The sequence below is a fragment of the Pongo abelii genome, chromosome 2 (genome assembly GCF_028885655.2).
Source record: "Pongo abelii isolate AG06213 chromosome 2, NHGRI_mPonAbe1-v2.0_pri, whole genome shotgun sequence".
NCBI lineage: Eukaryota > Metazoa > Chordata > Mammalia > Primates > Hominidae > Pongo > Pongo abelii.
The window spans coordinates 180,227,624-180,243,077 of NC_085928.1; the positions used below are offsets into that span (position 1 = coordinate 180,227,624).

The 15,454-nt window shown below is 40.4% G+C and overlaps 1 protein-coding gene across 1 annotated transcript in view; it reads left to right on the plus strand.

The window, feature by feature from the left end:
* The window catches only part of PRKCI (protein kinase C iota), an 83,533-nt gene that overhangs the window by 63,106 nt on the left and 4,973 nt on the right, over nucleotides 1–15,454 (plus strand). Inside the window, 5 exon segments of the mRNA NM_001133474.1 lie at nucleotides 6,719–6,806; nucleotides 7,801–7,926; nucleotides 10,303–10,382; nucleotides 11,707–11,796; nucleotides 13,406–13,521. Coding sequence (NP_001126946.1) covers nucleotides 6,719–6,806; nucleotides 7,801–7,926; nucleotides 10,303–10,382; nucleotides 11,707–11,796; nucleotides 13,406–13,521 — 500 coding nt within the window.

Here is a 15,454-nt window from a genome sequence, read left to right on the forward strand (position 1 = left end):
GGCTGGAGTGCAGTGGTGCAATCTCGGCTCAGTGCCAGCCTTGCCTCCCGGGTTCACGCCATTCTCCTGCCTAAGCCTCCCGAGTAGCTGGGACTACAGGCGCCCGCCACCACACCCGGCTAATTTTTTGTATTTTTAGTAGAGACGTGGTTTCACCATGTTAGCCAGGATGATCTCGATCTCCTGACCTGGTGATCCGCCCACCTCGGCCTCCCAAAGTGCTGTGATTACAGGCGTGAGCCACCGCGCCTGGCCTATTTCTTGATGTTTTATCCTTTTTATAACAGTGTTCCATTTTAAATGTCTGATATTTTCCCACAAAATGTGTAAGGAACTACTCCTTGTTAAGGTAACTGGTACAAAATTATCCTCACATAGTAATACAACAACCAGTATGTAAATGTGTGAATTGCATTCCCTGTTCACCTGTGGGAAGTGCCTCCAGAGCCTGGAGATTATCTAAATGCTAATAACATGGCATATGACAACCTAGTTGTATCGAAGATTTAACTTTATTATCTGTTCAGCATGCATTAAAGAATAAAATCTTCACTTAAACTATGTTTGCTTTTATGTACAGAATTCAACTGCACTTTTCACATGATACTTATTAATTAATTATTATTTTTTTTTTGGAGACAGAGTCTCGCTCTGTCGTCCAGGCTGGAGTGCAATGGCACGATCTTGGCTCACTGCAACCTCCACCTCCTGGGTTCAAGCCATTCTCCAGCCTCAGCCTTCCAAGTAGCTGAAATTAAGGTGTGCCCCACCATCCCTGGCTAATTTTAATTTTTTTTTTTTTTTTTTAATTTTTGAGACAGAGTTTTGCTCTTGTTGCCCAGGCTGGAGTAAAATGGCATGATCTTGGCTCACTGCAACCTCCACCTCCCAGGTTCAAGCAATTCTCCTGCCTCAGCCTCCCAAGTAGCTGGGATTACAGGCACCTGCCACCACGCCTGGCTAATTTTTTTGTATTTGTAGTAGAGATGGGGTTTCACCATGTTGGCCAGGCTGGTCTCGAACTCCTGACCTCAGGTGATCCACCCGCCTCAGCCTCCCAAAGTGCTGGGATTACGGATGTGAGCCACCATGCCCGGCCCTTACATATTTTTATTATACAAGTTTTCAATCATAAACAATTAGAAAGCTTAGCGAGTGGAACCCCGTGTACCTATCACTTCTATTTGTGATACCTTTTTGATCTCTGTGTCATTTTTTTTCCTAAGGGATTTTTTTCTCATTTCAGAAAAAAGTGACAGTGATAGAGGAGTCTTATCCCCAAGAATGAATGAAACTGAACAAAAAACATGGAGAGTATTAACCTTCATACAAAGTGCACAAATTAAAACAATGAGGCTTTTTTTTTTTTTTGCCTGTGAGATATTGGTTTTAAAGTTAGAATAGCCTGTATGTACAAGAGTTTAAAGAAATGGGCATATGTCACTGGTGTGTATATAAATTGTTACAAACCTTTTGAGAAGCAGTTTGATGGGGGAATTATCAGGAATCCTAAAGATGGCCATGTTCTTTGATCCAGTAATTCTGCCTCTTGGATATTGAGTAAATATTTTGGTTTTGAAGAGAGATTTCTGACCAAAACTTTTATTGTAGTTTATGATAAATATTATAAAGTCATTTAAGAAGATCTTTATTTTTATTTTATTTTTACCTTTTTTTTTTTTTTTTTTTTCAAATAGAGACGAGGTCTCGCCGTGTTGCCCAGGCTCGTCTCAAACCCAAGAGTTCATAATGTCCGCATTTAGATAATCTCCAGGCTCTGGAGGCACTTTCCTCAGGTGAATGGGGAATGCAGTTCATACATTTACATATTTGTCATGTTACCATGTGAGGATAATTTTGTTCCAGTTATCTTAACAAGGAAAGCAAGCCACCACGCCTGACTGAAGATATTTATAAAAAATGCATAACACATGGTGGCTCAGACCTGTAATCCCAGCAATTTGGGAGGCCGAGGCAGGCAGATTGCTGGAGCTCAGAAGTTCGACACCAGCCTGGGCAACATGGCAAAACTCCATCTCTACAAAAAATAGGAAAATTACACTGGCTTGGTTGTGCTTGTAGTCCCAGCTACTGGGGAGGCTGAGATGGGGGGATCACTTGAGCCTGGGGCTGTAGTGAGCTGTAATCGCACCACTGCACTCCAGCCTGGGTGACAGAGTGAGATCCTGTCATATATATATATATATATATATATATATATAATGCTTATAACAGGTGAAGTCTTAACATATAGAGTTGTCTGATTCTTTTATGTATCATTCTGTTATGTAGCATCACACGTTGATTCTGTTTACTTTTCAGCATTTTTCAAGTTGTTATTCTAAAATGTTATGTTAAATGTGGTTACCAATTGCATTACAGTACACTAATGCATTTTAATAACATTTTAAAATGTTATTTTTAAACAACAACTTTAGTGGAATCACTGCATTGTTTAAACAATCAAAATGGGCAGGGCGTGGTGGCTCACACCTGTAATCCCAGCACTTTGGGAGGCCCGGGCAGGCAGATCACTTGAGGTCAGGAGTTTGAGACCAGCCTGGCCAACATGGTAAAATCTTGTCTTTACTAAAAACACCAAAAGATTAGCTGGGCGTGGTGGCACACCTGTGGTCCCAGCTACTCAGGAGACTAAGGCAGCAGAATTGCTTGAACCTGGGAGGCAGAGGTTGCAGTGAGTGGAGATTGCACCACTGCACTCCAGTCTGGGTGGCAAAGTGAGACTCTGTCTCAAAAAAAAAAAAAAAAAAAGAAAATCACAAAAATGAATTAAGACTTTTCTCTTGGCCGGGCACGGTGGCTCACGCCTGTAATCACAGCATTTTGGGAGGCCGAGGCGGGCGGATCACAGGTCAGAAGATTGAGACCATCCTGGCTAACATGGTGAAACCCCGTCTCTACTAAAAATACAAAAAAATTAGCTGGGCGTGGTGGTGGGCGCCTGTAGTCCCAGCTACTTGGGAGGCTGAGGCAGGAGAATGGCGAGAACCCGGGAGGTGGAGCTTGCAGTGAGCTGAGCCGAGATTGCGCCACTGCACCCCAGCCTGGGCGACAGAGTGAGACTACGTCTCAAAAAAAAAAAAAAAAGACTTTTCTCTTTTTGTCTTTCTTAGTCTTTTGTTACTCTTACTGGAAAATAATATTGGCTTCTTATACATTTTCATTTCTTACAGGGATCCTCAATCAAGTTAGTCCAGGTCTTTGATAAATCTGAGATCTTTATCGAGTAGGTCTTTAAATCAAATGTCCTCCTACCTCCCTTTTCTGCCTTTCTCCCTTCTCCAAGAGCTGCCTAGGGCGGGTGCAGTGGCTCATGCCTATAATTCCAGCACTTTGGGAGGCCAAGGTGGGCAGATTACTTGAGGTCAGGAATTTGAGACCAGCCTGGCCAACATGGTGAAAACCCATCTCTGCTAAAACCACAAAAACTAGCCAGGTGTGGTGGCGAGTGCCTGTAATCCCAACTACTTGGGAGGCTGAGGCAGAAGAATCTATTGAACCCGGGGTGGGGTGGAGATTGCAGTGAGCTAAGATCACACCACTGCACTGCACTCCAGACTGGGCAACAGAGCGAGACTCCGTCTCAAAATATCTACATATAAAATAAAAAATAAAGCTTATGAGAAGTTAACCCTCCAAAAGTTTGAATGCTCTTTTATGACTTAGAGTCAATATTTAACTTACCTGAAGCTTGACTTCATGCAAGTGTTGGATGAATTTCTTTATAAAGATTGCAGAGGATAGTGATGAAAACTTGAATTAGTATCTTTAGAGTTATGTTTGAAATATTTTATGAACATTGATTTTATTAAGTGGCAACCTTTCGTGGTTTTATGAACTGATGTGCCTTTAAGTGTTTTTTTCATCAACAGAGGAATTCTAATAATATCTGTTATGCTGTAGAAAACTTAGCAAATGGACCTACATTCCGACATTCAGTCAACAAGTGAATGATTAAGCATAGCTGTTACAAGTTAACAGACTACATCTCTTATCTCTGACTATTGCACTGAAAGTACATGTCATTTTTCATGAGAATGTATTGCCATTGCCAATAATAGAAAACAAAAACCATATTCATATTTCTAAAAATAGCATATATCCCTTTTAGAAATCATTTAAAAAATTCTTGCAGTCACAACATATTACTAAATATTTCTTCTAGATGTTTATAGCAGTGTTATATATAACAGGGTGAAATTTGAAGAAAAATATGTTCACCATGCCCAGAATGTCTCTGGAAGGCCACATAATAGTGGTTGCCTCTAGGGAGCTGGAACTGGGTGAGTCAGGGACAAGAATGGAAGGAAGGGCCGGGCGCAGTGCTCACGCCTGTAATCCCAGCACTTTGGGAGGCTGAGGTGGGTGGATCACCTGAGGTTAGGAGTTTCAGACCAACCTGGCCAACATGGCAAAACCCCATCTCTACTAAAAATACAAAAAGCCAGAGGCTCGGCACGGTGGCTCACGCCTGTAATCCCAGCACTTTGGGAGGCCGAGGCGGGTGGATCACTTGAGGTCAGGAGTTCGAGACCAACCTGACCAACATGGTGAAACCCCGTCACTACTAAAAATACAAAATTAGGTGGGCGTGGTGATGCATTATCTGTAATCCCAGCTACTTGGGAGGCTGAGGCAGGAGAATTGCTTGAACCTGGGAGGCAGAGGTTGCAGTGAGCCGAGATCGCACCATTGCACTCCAGCCTGGGTAACAAGAGTGAAACTCCATCTTAAAAGAAAAAAAAAAAGCCAGGCGTGGTTGCATGCACCTGTAATCCCAGCCACTTGGGAGGCTGAGGCATGAGAATCACTTGAACCCGGGAGACAGAGGTTGCAGTGAGCCAAGATCACACCACTGAACTCCATCCTGGGTGACAGAGCGAGACTCGGTCTCAAAAAAAAAAAAAAAAAAAAAAGAAGAAAGGCTTGATTTTTGTACTGCTCCTCTTTTTTGGTTTAGAATTTTGTACCGTATAATCTATAGGAAAGTAGTTAGGTTCTAGGTACATATGTTCTGTTGAATTTCATATAGTTGTTAATATTAGAAAGTCTTCAGTTTTGTAGGAAATGCTTATAAAGTTCTAAAACATGCTTAATTATGTATGATTCAGTTGTCTTTAGACTTTTTTATTGTTGATTTTTTTTATTTGCCTTGTGGCCAGAGAATGGTTTGAATATTAGTTCATTGGAATACATTGAGATTTCCTTTATGACCTAATATATGGCCAGTAGCCCATGTGTACTTAAAGGATATATAATCTTTACATGCAGGGAGTCTCTCTCTCTAATGTCTCTCTTCTTTCTCCCTCACTCCGCACACACATATAGACATACATATATTCTACATATATATGTATTATATATATATATATATTTTTTTTTTTTTAACTCTAGGTTTTTTCCAAATCTTTCTCTGCCTACTGATTTTTAGTATGTGTGATCTATCATTTTCTAATACAGATTATTCTCATATTAACTTCTCCTATTATGATTGGAGATTGTGAAATTCTGATAATTTTGTCCTTTTTTACTCTTTGTATTTTGAGGCCATGTTGTTGAGTGTATGCAAGTTTATATTTGTTAACAACTTCTTGGTGATTGCCCCATTAATTATTGGGTAGTTCCTTTACTCTGCCTGTTAGTGTGTTCTGCCTTAATTTTTTCCATCCTATAGCTATTAAAATACAGGCCCGGCGTGGTGGCTTATGCCTGTAATCCCAGCACTTTGGGAGGCCGAGGTGGGCGGATCATCTGAGGTCAGGAGTTTGAGACCAGCCTGACCAACATGGAGAAACCCCATTTTCTACTAAAAATACAAAATTAGCTGGGTGTGGTGGCACACGCCTATAATCTCAGCTACTCTGGAGGCTGAGGCAGGAGAATTGCTTGAACCCGGGAGGTGGAGGTTGCAGTGAGCTGACATTGTGCCATTGCAGTCCAGCCTGGGCAACAAAGTGCAACTCTGTCTCCAAAAAAAAAAAAAAAAAGGTGTTCTTAGGAAAAATAAACAGAAGGAAAATATTGTAGTCTTATCAATGGTTGTATTAGGAGGTGAGATTTAAAGTGCTTTTCTTCATGAAATATGCCTTATTCTACTAATATTAAAATTTTGATATTAAATTTTAACTTGTATGTAAATTATTTTAAATTCAAGTCTTGCCTTAATTGAATCAACTCTAGCAACATCTAATGAAGACAGGTTTTCTTCAAGCTGTTTAGTGGTGATCTGTGATTTTAATAATAAAGGCAGTTGCCAGGCATGATGGCTCACGCCTGTAATCCCAGCACTTTGGGAGGCCAAGGCAGGTGGATCACTTGAGGCCAGGAGATCGAGACCAGCCTGGCCAACATGGTGAAACCCTGTCTCTACTAAAAATACAAAAATTAGCTGGGTGTGTTGGTGCATGCCTGTAATTCCAACTACTCAGGAGGCTGAGACACAAGAATTGCTTGAACCCAGGAGGTGGAGGTTGCAGTGAGCTGAGATCGTGCCACTGCATGCCAGCCTGGGCGACAGAGCAAGACCCTGTCAAAAATAATAATCATCATCATCATAATCATAAAGGCAATTGTTCTAGTGATGTTAAGTGAGTTTAATGTATCACTACAGATGCTAAACTTATAGATGAAATAGAAAGGGTGAATTTAAAACAGAATTTTTTATCTCATTCTTTCTTTCTGTTCTTTTTAATAAAAGGAAGGATTACGGCCAGGAGATACAACCAGCACTTTCTGTGGTACTCCTAATTACATTGCTCCTGAAATTTTAAGAGGAGAAGATTATGGTAATAAATAAATTGGTGGTATTATTTTAGCTATTGCTAGATGGGTGGTTAAATGTGGTACCAATTGCATTACAGTACACTAATGCATTTTGACATGATCTTATTAATATAAGCATTCTTGATCCTGTTAAAAGCTACATGGAGAGCCCCAGACTTTGAAATCAGAGACAGTGGGACCTTGGCAGTATTTGGGGGTACCAAGCTGAATAATATTTTATTAGTGACAAACACTAAACAGTAGCTGGCACTATTCTAAGCAGTTTACATATATTAACTAAATTAATCCTCTTAACAACCCTGTGAGGTAAGTACTGTTAATTCTCCTTTTACAGATGAGGTAACTGACATACAGAAAGTATAAATAACTCGCCTAAGGTCAAGGATTCAGAACAGCACCCATGTGACTCCAGAGTCATGAACCCCTGGAAAATTTTTCAGATTTCCTGGGATATTTCCCGGGATATTTCCCCCAGGAATCTGAAAGATGGTGGAAGGATTAACTGGATCTCAGGCACCCGAAGATACACTTATCTTGAGAAAACATTTGACTTTTTGGGTTTTGGCCCTCTGCCTTCAGCAGATATAAAGGAGAATGTGGTACTTGTAAAAGCTGCTCAGAGTCTGAATCCACTGTCCTTCACTGGTCTTTATCAGCTAGCAAAAGATCAAGTTTAAGACCAAGGAGATTACTCTGAAATACAATTTAATTATATCCTCAACACACAATATTAGATACTGGGCATGAGTCTGAAAGTAGACATACATGGAAAAAGAAAGTTTTTTTTCTCATTATTTTTAAAATTATCTTTTAGGTACCTACCCTTGTTGATAAATGAAGCATTTCCATGATCTTCAGTGCCTACCATGATAGTTGGAATGCATTTAGAGTTTACTTTTTCATTGTTTCTTTTTCCTTTATGTGATAAAATCTCCAGTTACTAACTTTCAAGAATGCAAAGTGTATAATTTATTGCTTTAAAATTTCTTTCTAAAGGTTTCAGTGTTGACTGGTGGGCTCTTGGAGTGCTAATGTTTGAGATGATGGCAGGAAGGTCTCCATTTGATATTGTTGGGAGCTCCGATAACCCTGACCAAAACACAGAGGATTATCTCTTCCAAGGTAATTTGGAGTATTTTACAGAGATTCTCTGAGAAAAACCTATTCTAGAGTACAAATGAGAGTGATTCAGGTTACTACTTTGAGTAAGAAAAATGAGCATAATCTGGAAAATATACTTCTGACTCATTGTATTAGGTTTTATTGTTGTTTTTGTTTGTTTTTGAGACGAGGTCTCACTCTTTTGCCCAGGCTGGAGTGCAGGGGTGCAATCTCGGCTCACTGCAACCTCCACCTCCCTGGTTCAAGCAATTCTGCCTCAGCCTCCCGAGTAGCTGGGATTACAGGCACACACCACTATGCCCAGATAATTTTTGTATTTTTAGTAGAGACAGGGTCTCACCATGTTGGCCAGGCTGGTCTTGAACTCCTGACTTCAAGTGATCTGCCCACCTCAGCCTCCCCACAGTGCTGAGACTACAGGCATGAGCCACTGTGCCCGGCCTCTGTGTATTAGGTTTTGATGGTTTTTAATACATTCTTTCTTTCCTATAGTCTTCACTCCTGTTCACAGTTACCTTCTCATACTCAAAATCATAACGGGTTATTTAGAATTATCCATCACAAACAGATTGGAGAAAGGAATCCTGTGACTAGAGAGGATAACCTTTACACAGGGACCCCGAGGCTGAGTGCCTAAGTTCAAGAACAGTATGAGGGGAAAATAGAGCACCAAGATGATGAGTGATCAAAAGATGAGGAAAAAAGGCCCCGCATCAGGGAATATACAGAATTGACAGAAACAAGCAGACAAGTATAGGGACCTCTAGCACAGAATCCAAAGAAGTATGAAAACCACTATAAAATTTTACATTTAATAATTAAAGCCATCACAGGATATAAATAGGCATTTCATGTAATAGGAAGCCCAAATGGCCATGGAATATGTGAAAAGACATTCAGTCTCACTAGCAATTAAGGGAATGCACATTAAATGTTAATGAGTTACCATTTCATATCGGTACATTTGATTAAAATATTAAAGTTGGATAATACCAGTGCTGGTGAGGATGTGGAGCAACTGGAACTCTTCTAGACTGCTGGTAGGAATGAAAACTGACACAACAGCTTTAAAGAATAATTTGGCAGTGTCCAATAAAATTGCATATTATATATGCCAAGCATTTTACAAATATTAACTCATTTAAACCTCATAACAATACTATGAAGTATTTTTTATTCCTATTTTACAGATGAGGAAACTGAGGCACAATTAGGTAGTCAAAGAATAAGACATTCATGTAAATGGTAAATAGTATTCAGATTAGAGGCTTTCTCTGAGAAGATGGGAAAAGAAGCGGTTTAGGAAAGTACAGGAGGCACTTCAGTTATATATGTAATATCTTATTTTTTCTCCTGGAATGCCTTAAATATCTTATAATAAAAATTTAAAGATTGCACCCAGGCACAGTGGCTCACATCTAATCCCAGCACTTTGGGAGGCCGAGTTGGGCGGATCACTTGAGGTCAGTTTGAGACCAGCCTAGCCAACGTGGCAAAACTCCGTCTCTACTAAAAATAAAAAAAAATTAGCTGGGCGTCATGGCGGGCACCTGTAATCCTAACTACTCAGGAGGCTCAGGCAGGAGAATCACTTCAGCCTGGAGGCGGAGGTTGCAGTGAGCTGAGATCCTGCCACTGCACTCCAGCCTGGGCAAGACAGTGACACTCTGTCTCAAAAAAAAAAAAGAAAAAAGAAATTTAAAGATTGCCAGGTGCAGTGGTTCACACCTGTAATCCCAGCACTTTGGGGGTCCAAGGCAGGAGGATTGCTTGAGCCCAGGAGTTCAAGACCAGCTTGAGCAATATGGTGAGACCCTTATCTCTACAAAAAAATTTAAAATTAGCCAGCCATTGCTGGGCGCAGTGGCTCACGCCTGTAATCCCAGCACTTTGGGAGGCTGAGGTGGGCGGATCACTTACCTTCATGAGGTCAGGAGTTCGAGACCAGCCCGGCCAGCGTGGTGAAACCCCATCTCTACCAACAACACAAAACTCACTGAGCATAGTGGCACACGCCTGTAATCCCAGCTACTCAGGAGGCTGAAGTGGTAGAAGCACTTGAACCCGGGAGGCAGAGGTTGCAGTGAGCTGAGATCGTGCCACTGTACTCCAGCCTGGATGACAGAACAAGACTCCATCTCAAAAAAAAAAAAAAAAAAAATTTAGCCGAGCGTGATGGTGGCGCCTGTGGTCCCAGCTACTTGGGAGGCTGAGGTGGAAGGATTGCTTAAGCCCGGGAGGTCAAGGCTGCAGTGAGCTGTGATTGCACTACTGCACTCCAACCTGGGCAACAGAACAAGACCCTTTCAAAAAAGAAGAAAAAAGATTAAAGCCATGTAAAAGTTAAATATAATACTATAATTTTTATCTTTTTAGTTATTTTGGAAAAACAAATTCGCATACCACGTTCTCTGTCTGTAAAAGCTGCAAGTGTTCTGAAGAGTTTTCTTAACAAGGTATAAATTGTGTATAAGAATATTTTGTGATTTGTCTCTTTCTATATATATCAAACTGTCAGTAGCGGTTTGGGAAATGTAAAATTCCAAAACAGTAGAGAATGTAACTTTTTCAGTTTGACCCAGAATTTGTCTCTTACCGAAAGAGTAATTGACAGCATTAGATCCTGAGATAAGTTAGTTGTCCTTTCCATTTTGGCAATAAAATTTACTCCCCAGCTATATATTACGTAATTTTTTTGTGCGTAAATAATATATACCATATTCTCACATAAGGGAAGAGTTAATCTTTGGGTTTAGCCATAATTGTACTTTGAACTCTGTTTCCATTTTCTCTGTATCATTATCCATAGAATCTATTTATTACCATGTACTTTTTGAGCACGTGGGCCGTAGTGCTCCCTACAAATTCTCATGTCAAAAATGCTATAATTAGGTAAGATTCGGAAGAAATGAAATGCTATCTTTGGCTCTTAAAAATGTGAACATCATTCAATTGTTTGTTGCTGTTGGTAGGCTAGAGGAGTTTTAGGATCTAGGAGTGTGGTCTTGGCAATTATAAATTCTACTTTAAATAAATGGTATGATAGAAAGGTTGATGTACCTTTACCTTCTAAGGTAAATAGATAAGATAATGAATTTTAATAAAATAAGAAATTGAAGCCTTTTAAAAAATGAACAATTTATGTGAGGAAAGATTTAAACTTGAAACCTAATTTTTCACATAGTGAAAAATGAAGGCAAGAGGTGTTGATATGCAAAATAAAATACCTTTTATCAGAAAGAAAAATGGGAACATATTCTCATTCATAGTGATGAATAAGCCAAGACTTTTTATAAGTTGCAGGCTCCTTCTCAGTCCAGTGATTCAGATAATGGTTGTATCATTGTCTTACACAGGTGATGGTTTGTTGCTATAATTGGGCACGAGGCTTTTAAATTAAGCTAAAAACAAACTTCTGATGAAGTTTGGAGGTTTGCATGTTTTGACTCTCACACTAGGTCATGCCAAAGAAATGGCTGGGTGCTGCTCAAATGATTCTGCTGTTCTCTTTTCCTCTTATTTTTCTTTAGCAAGGAATTGGTGATGATTCTCTGTTTTAATTACATGATAGGTGGAGAAAGTGCCATGAGGAAATCTTACCTATCACAAGTTTCAAATAACTCAATTTGTTCTGGAGTTGTACTTTCTAGAAATAAAAGGTAGACCATTCCAACTTCAGAAATAAGAGTATCGTGTGAGGGCACAAAACACAGATCACAAAGGTGATTTATTTTAAAGCATGACATTCACCCAATTCTTGAAACATTTCTTTCACCATAGGACCCTAAGGAACGATTGGGTTGTCATCCTCAAACAGGATTTGCTGATATTCAGGGACACCCGTTCTTCCGAAATGTTGATTGGGATATGGTATGTAAATTTTGATTACTTTCTCTATTAGGTTTCATTATTATCTTGGGCCAATTTTTTGTTGTTGTTGTTCTGTTTTTTTGTTTTTAGATGGAGTCTTGCTCTGTCACCCAGGCTGGATGGAGTGCAATGGCATGATCTCAGCTCACTGCAACCTCCGCCTCCCGGGTTCAAGCAGTTCTGTCTCCGCCTCCCTAGTAGCTGGAATTACAGGCACTCACCACCATGCCTGGCCCATTTTTGTGGTTTTAGTAGAGATGGGGTGTTTTCACAGTGTCGGCCAGGCTGGTCTCGAACTCCTGACCTCAGGTGATACACCTGCCTCGGCCTCCCAAAGTGCTGGGATTACAGGTGTGAGCCACCACACCCGGCCTATCTTGGGCCAAATTTTATTGTCTTAGCTAACATATCACAGCTTTAAAAACTTAAAACCACTTTCTAAACTGCTTTTTAGAAAACTTTTAAAACAAAAATATTCAAATTTTTAAAATTAATTATTTTTTCTGAGACAGAGTCTCATTCTGTTGCCCAGGCTGGAGTGCAGTAGTGTGATCTCTGCTTACTGCAACCTCCACCTCCTGGGTTCAAGCAATTCTGCCTCAGCCTCCTGAGTAGCTGGGATTACAGGCACACGCCACCACACCCAGCTAATTTTTGTATTTTTAGTAGAGACGGGGTTTCATCATGTTGGCCAGGCTAGTCTTGAACTCTTGACCTCAAGTGATCTGCCCGCCTCAGCCTCCCAAAGTGCTGGGATTCCAGGGGTGAGCCACCATGCCCAGCCAAAAAATTGAATATTAATGTAATAAAGCAGGTTGTAATGTTATTGAGGCCCATATCAATGTTTATACTTGTTTTTATTTTTTTAAGAGAAACAGTCTCACTCCGTTGCCCAGGCTGTAGTGTAGCTCACGACAGCCTTGATTGAACTCCTGGGCTCAAGAGATCCTCCTGTGTTAACCTCCCAAGTAGCTGGGACTACAGGCATAAGCCATGGTACCCAGCTAATTTTCAGTTTTTTTTTTTTTTTTTTTTTTGAGATGGTGTCTTGCTCTGTCTCCCAGGCTGGAGTGTAGTGGCACAATCTCAGCTCACTGCAACCTTCACCACCTGGGTTCAAGCGGTTTCTCCTGTCTCAGCCTCCAGAGTAGCTGGAATTACAGGCGTGCGCCACCACGCCTGGCTAATTTCGGTATTTTTAGTAGAGACAGGGTTTAGCTATGTTGGCCAGGCTGGTCTTGAATCCCTGACCTCAGGTGATCTGCGCACCTTGGCCTCCCAAAGCGATGGGATTACAGGCGTGAGCCACTGCACCCAGCCAATTTGTAATTTTTTTATAGAGATGGGGTCTTGCTATGTTGTCCGGGCTGGTCTTGAACTCCTGGCCTCAAGTGATCCTCCCATCTCAACCTACCAAGCGGTTGGGATTACAGGTGTGAGCCGCCATGCCCAGCTCATATTTGTAAATTATGTTCATCATTGCTAGTATCATTGAACCATGCTTCAGGACTCACTTTAATAAGGTAAACAATGAGTGCAGAGGAGAACTGTAGAGGTGGAGTTTTTCTAAGAATACCGACTTGAACTGTCATCCAATATGTCTTTTCAGATGGAGCAAAAACAGGTGGTACCTCCCTTTAAACCAAATATTTCTGGGGAATTTGGTTTGGACAACTTTGATTCTCAGTTTACTAATGAACCTGTCCAGCTCACTCCGGATGACGAGTAAGTAATTCTGTACACTGAAATTTTTTTTAAGTTCTTTGGAAATCCCATTTTTAGTGACTATGCAATGTTTCATTATCAGATGATACTATAATTTTTTTATTTTCAATTTTATTTCATTTTATTTTATTTTTGAGATGGAGTCTCACTCTGTTGCCCAGGCTGGAGTGCAGTGGTGCAATCTTGGCTCACTGCAACTTCTGCCTCCCAGGTTCAAGCGATTCTCCTGCCTCAGACACCCTGAGTAGCTGGTACTACAGGCGCATGCCGCCACGCCCGGCTAATTTTTGTATTTTTAGTAAGGACAGGGTTTGCCATGTTGGCCAGGCTGATCTTGAACTCCGGACCTCAGGTGATCCACCCACCTTGGCCTCTTAAAAGTGCTGGGATTACAGGCGTGAGCCACTGTGCCTGGCCTATACTATAATTTATACAACCATTCAGTTACCGGTATTTGTATCCACTGTACCATTATAAGTTTTAATAGTAACTGTCATTTTCTCCTTTGCTTTATAGTGCAGTATCTTATTTTCACAACAACTTTGTAAACTAGTTATTGTCATCTTCGTTTTACAGATGAGGAAACCGAGGCTCAGAGAGGTTAAAGTTACACAGCTATCAGGTGGCAGAGTCAGGATTCAAAGCCAAATCTGACTGACTAAGGCCTGTGCTCTTTCTACCACGCTGCACTGTTTCCCATTTGACAAGGACGGTCTTTGAGTTCCTGAGTATTGCCTTAAGATAGATTCCTAGAAAGAGAATTAGGTCAGAGGGTATTAACATTTTAAAGCTCTTGATATGTATTGCCAAATTGCTTTTTTTAAGAAATTACATTGAGTTATTAAATCCAGCCATCAGTGATCTGGTATATTTTTGGTGCTTATACTGCATCTTTTAAACATATAGTTTGGAATAATTGGGAGATATTTTGATTATTTACCTGTTGTTGCAGACTCATTCTCTCTCATCTCAAGGAGGCCCTTATTGTTTGGCAGTCATTTCACTTCTATCTTATTTCTTACCACATTTCTCCCAGCACCTGCTCCAAACAGTCTCTTCATTTCAGAAGCCTTCAGTTCTACTCCTTTTTCCATCACTGTTAATGGATTAACCTTGTCTTAATTTGATGCAAGGACTGATAACCTCTCTGATGTGACCTTGCCTCCTTTCCAGCTGTCCCCAGACCACCTTGCATCTCAGAATTGCTTTCTAACTCTTTTAATCATTTTCTTATTCCCTACTCTTGGAAGGCTCTCCTTTACAAGAGGTGTCCCTCCTATTTTCCTAGACCTGTTTCCTTAGTTTTCTCCAAGATTTCATTTTGTCAGTTATCTTTTTATTGGACCTTCTTTGATTTATTTTTTTCTAGCTTGTTTCCCTCTGTGTAAGCATGCTCAGATACTCCGATTTTTCCCCCTAACTCATAGCCCCTCTTTGAACAACCACATTTTTCCTCATTTTCATTTCATCTTGAAGCCTCAAAAAAAAAAAGTTAATAGATGTTCATGGTCAAAGAAAAATAAATATGCAGCACCTCTAATCAAACTTCTTCAGACTAGTCAACATTGATTGTCTTGAATTTTTTTTTTTTTTTTTTTTTTTTTACTGTCAACACTTCAACCCCTTACAACTGAACCTGTCCTCTAGCTTTTGAAGGTTGAATCAGTTTCTTAATTTCTAAATTGTAAAGCATTTTGGGGTCAGTCCTCCTCTCCCTTGATGAATGTAAAGCATTTGGTACTCATGGCTTTGCCTTGGGTAGCACTGCCTATTCTGGTTCTGTTTCATCTCTGTGACTACTTTTCCTTTCGTGTTTTCCCTGTCTCCTTGAGACCAGGATGCTCCATAGTTCGGTTCATGACAGCCTTCTTTTTGCTATATGCAGTTTGTACCTTGGAGATTTCAGCCAGCTCTGTAGTATAGATACCAGCTA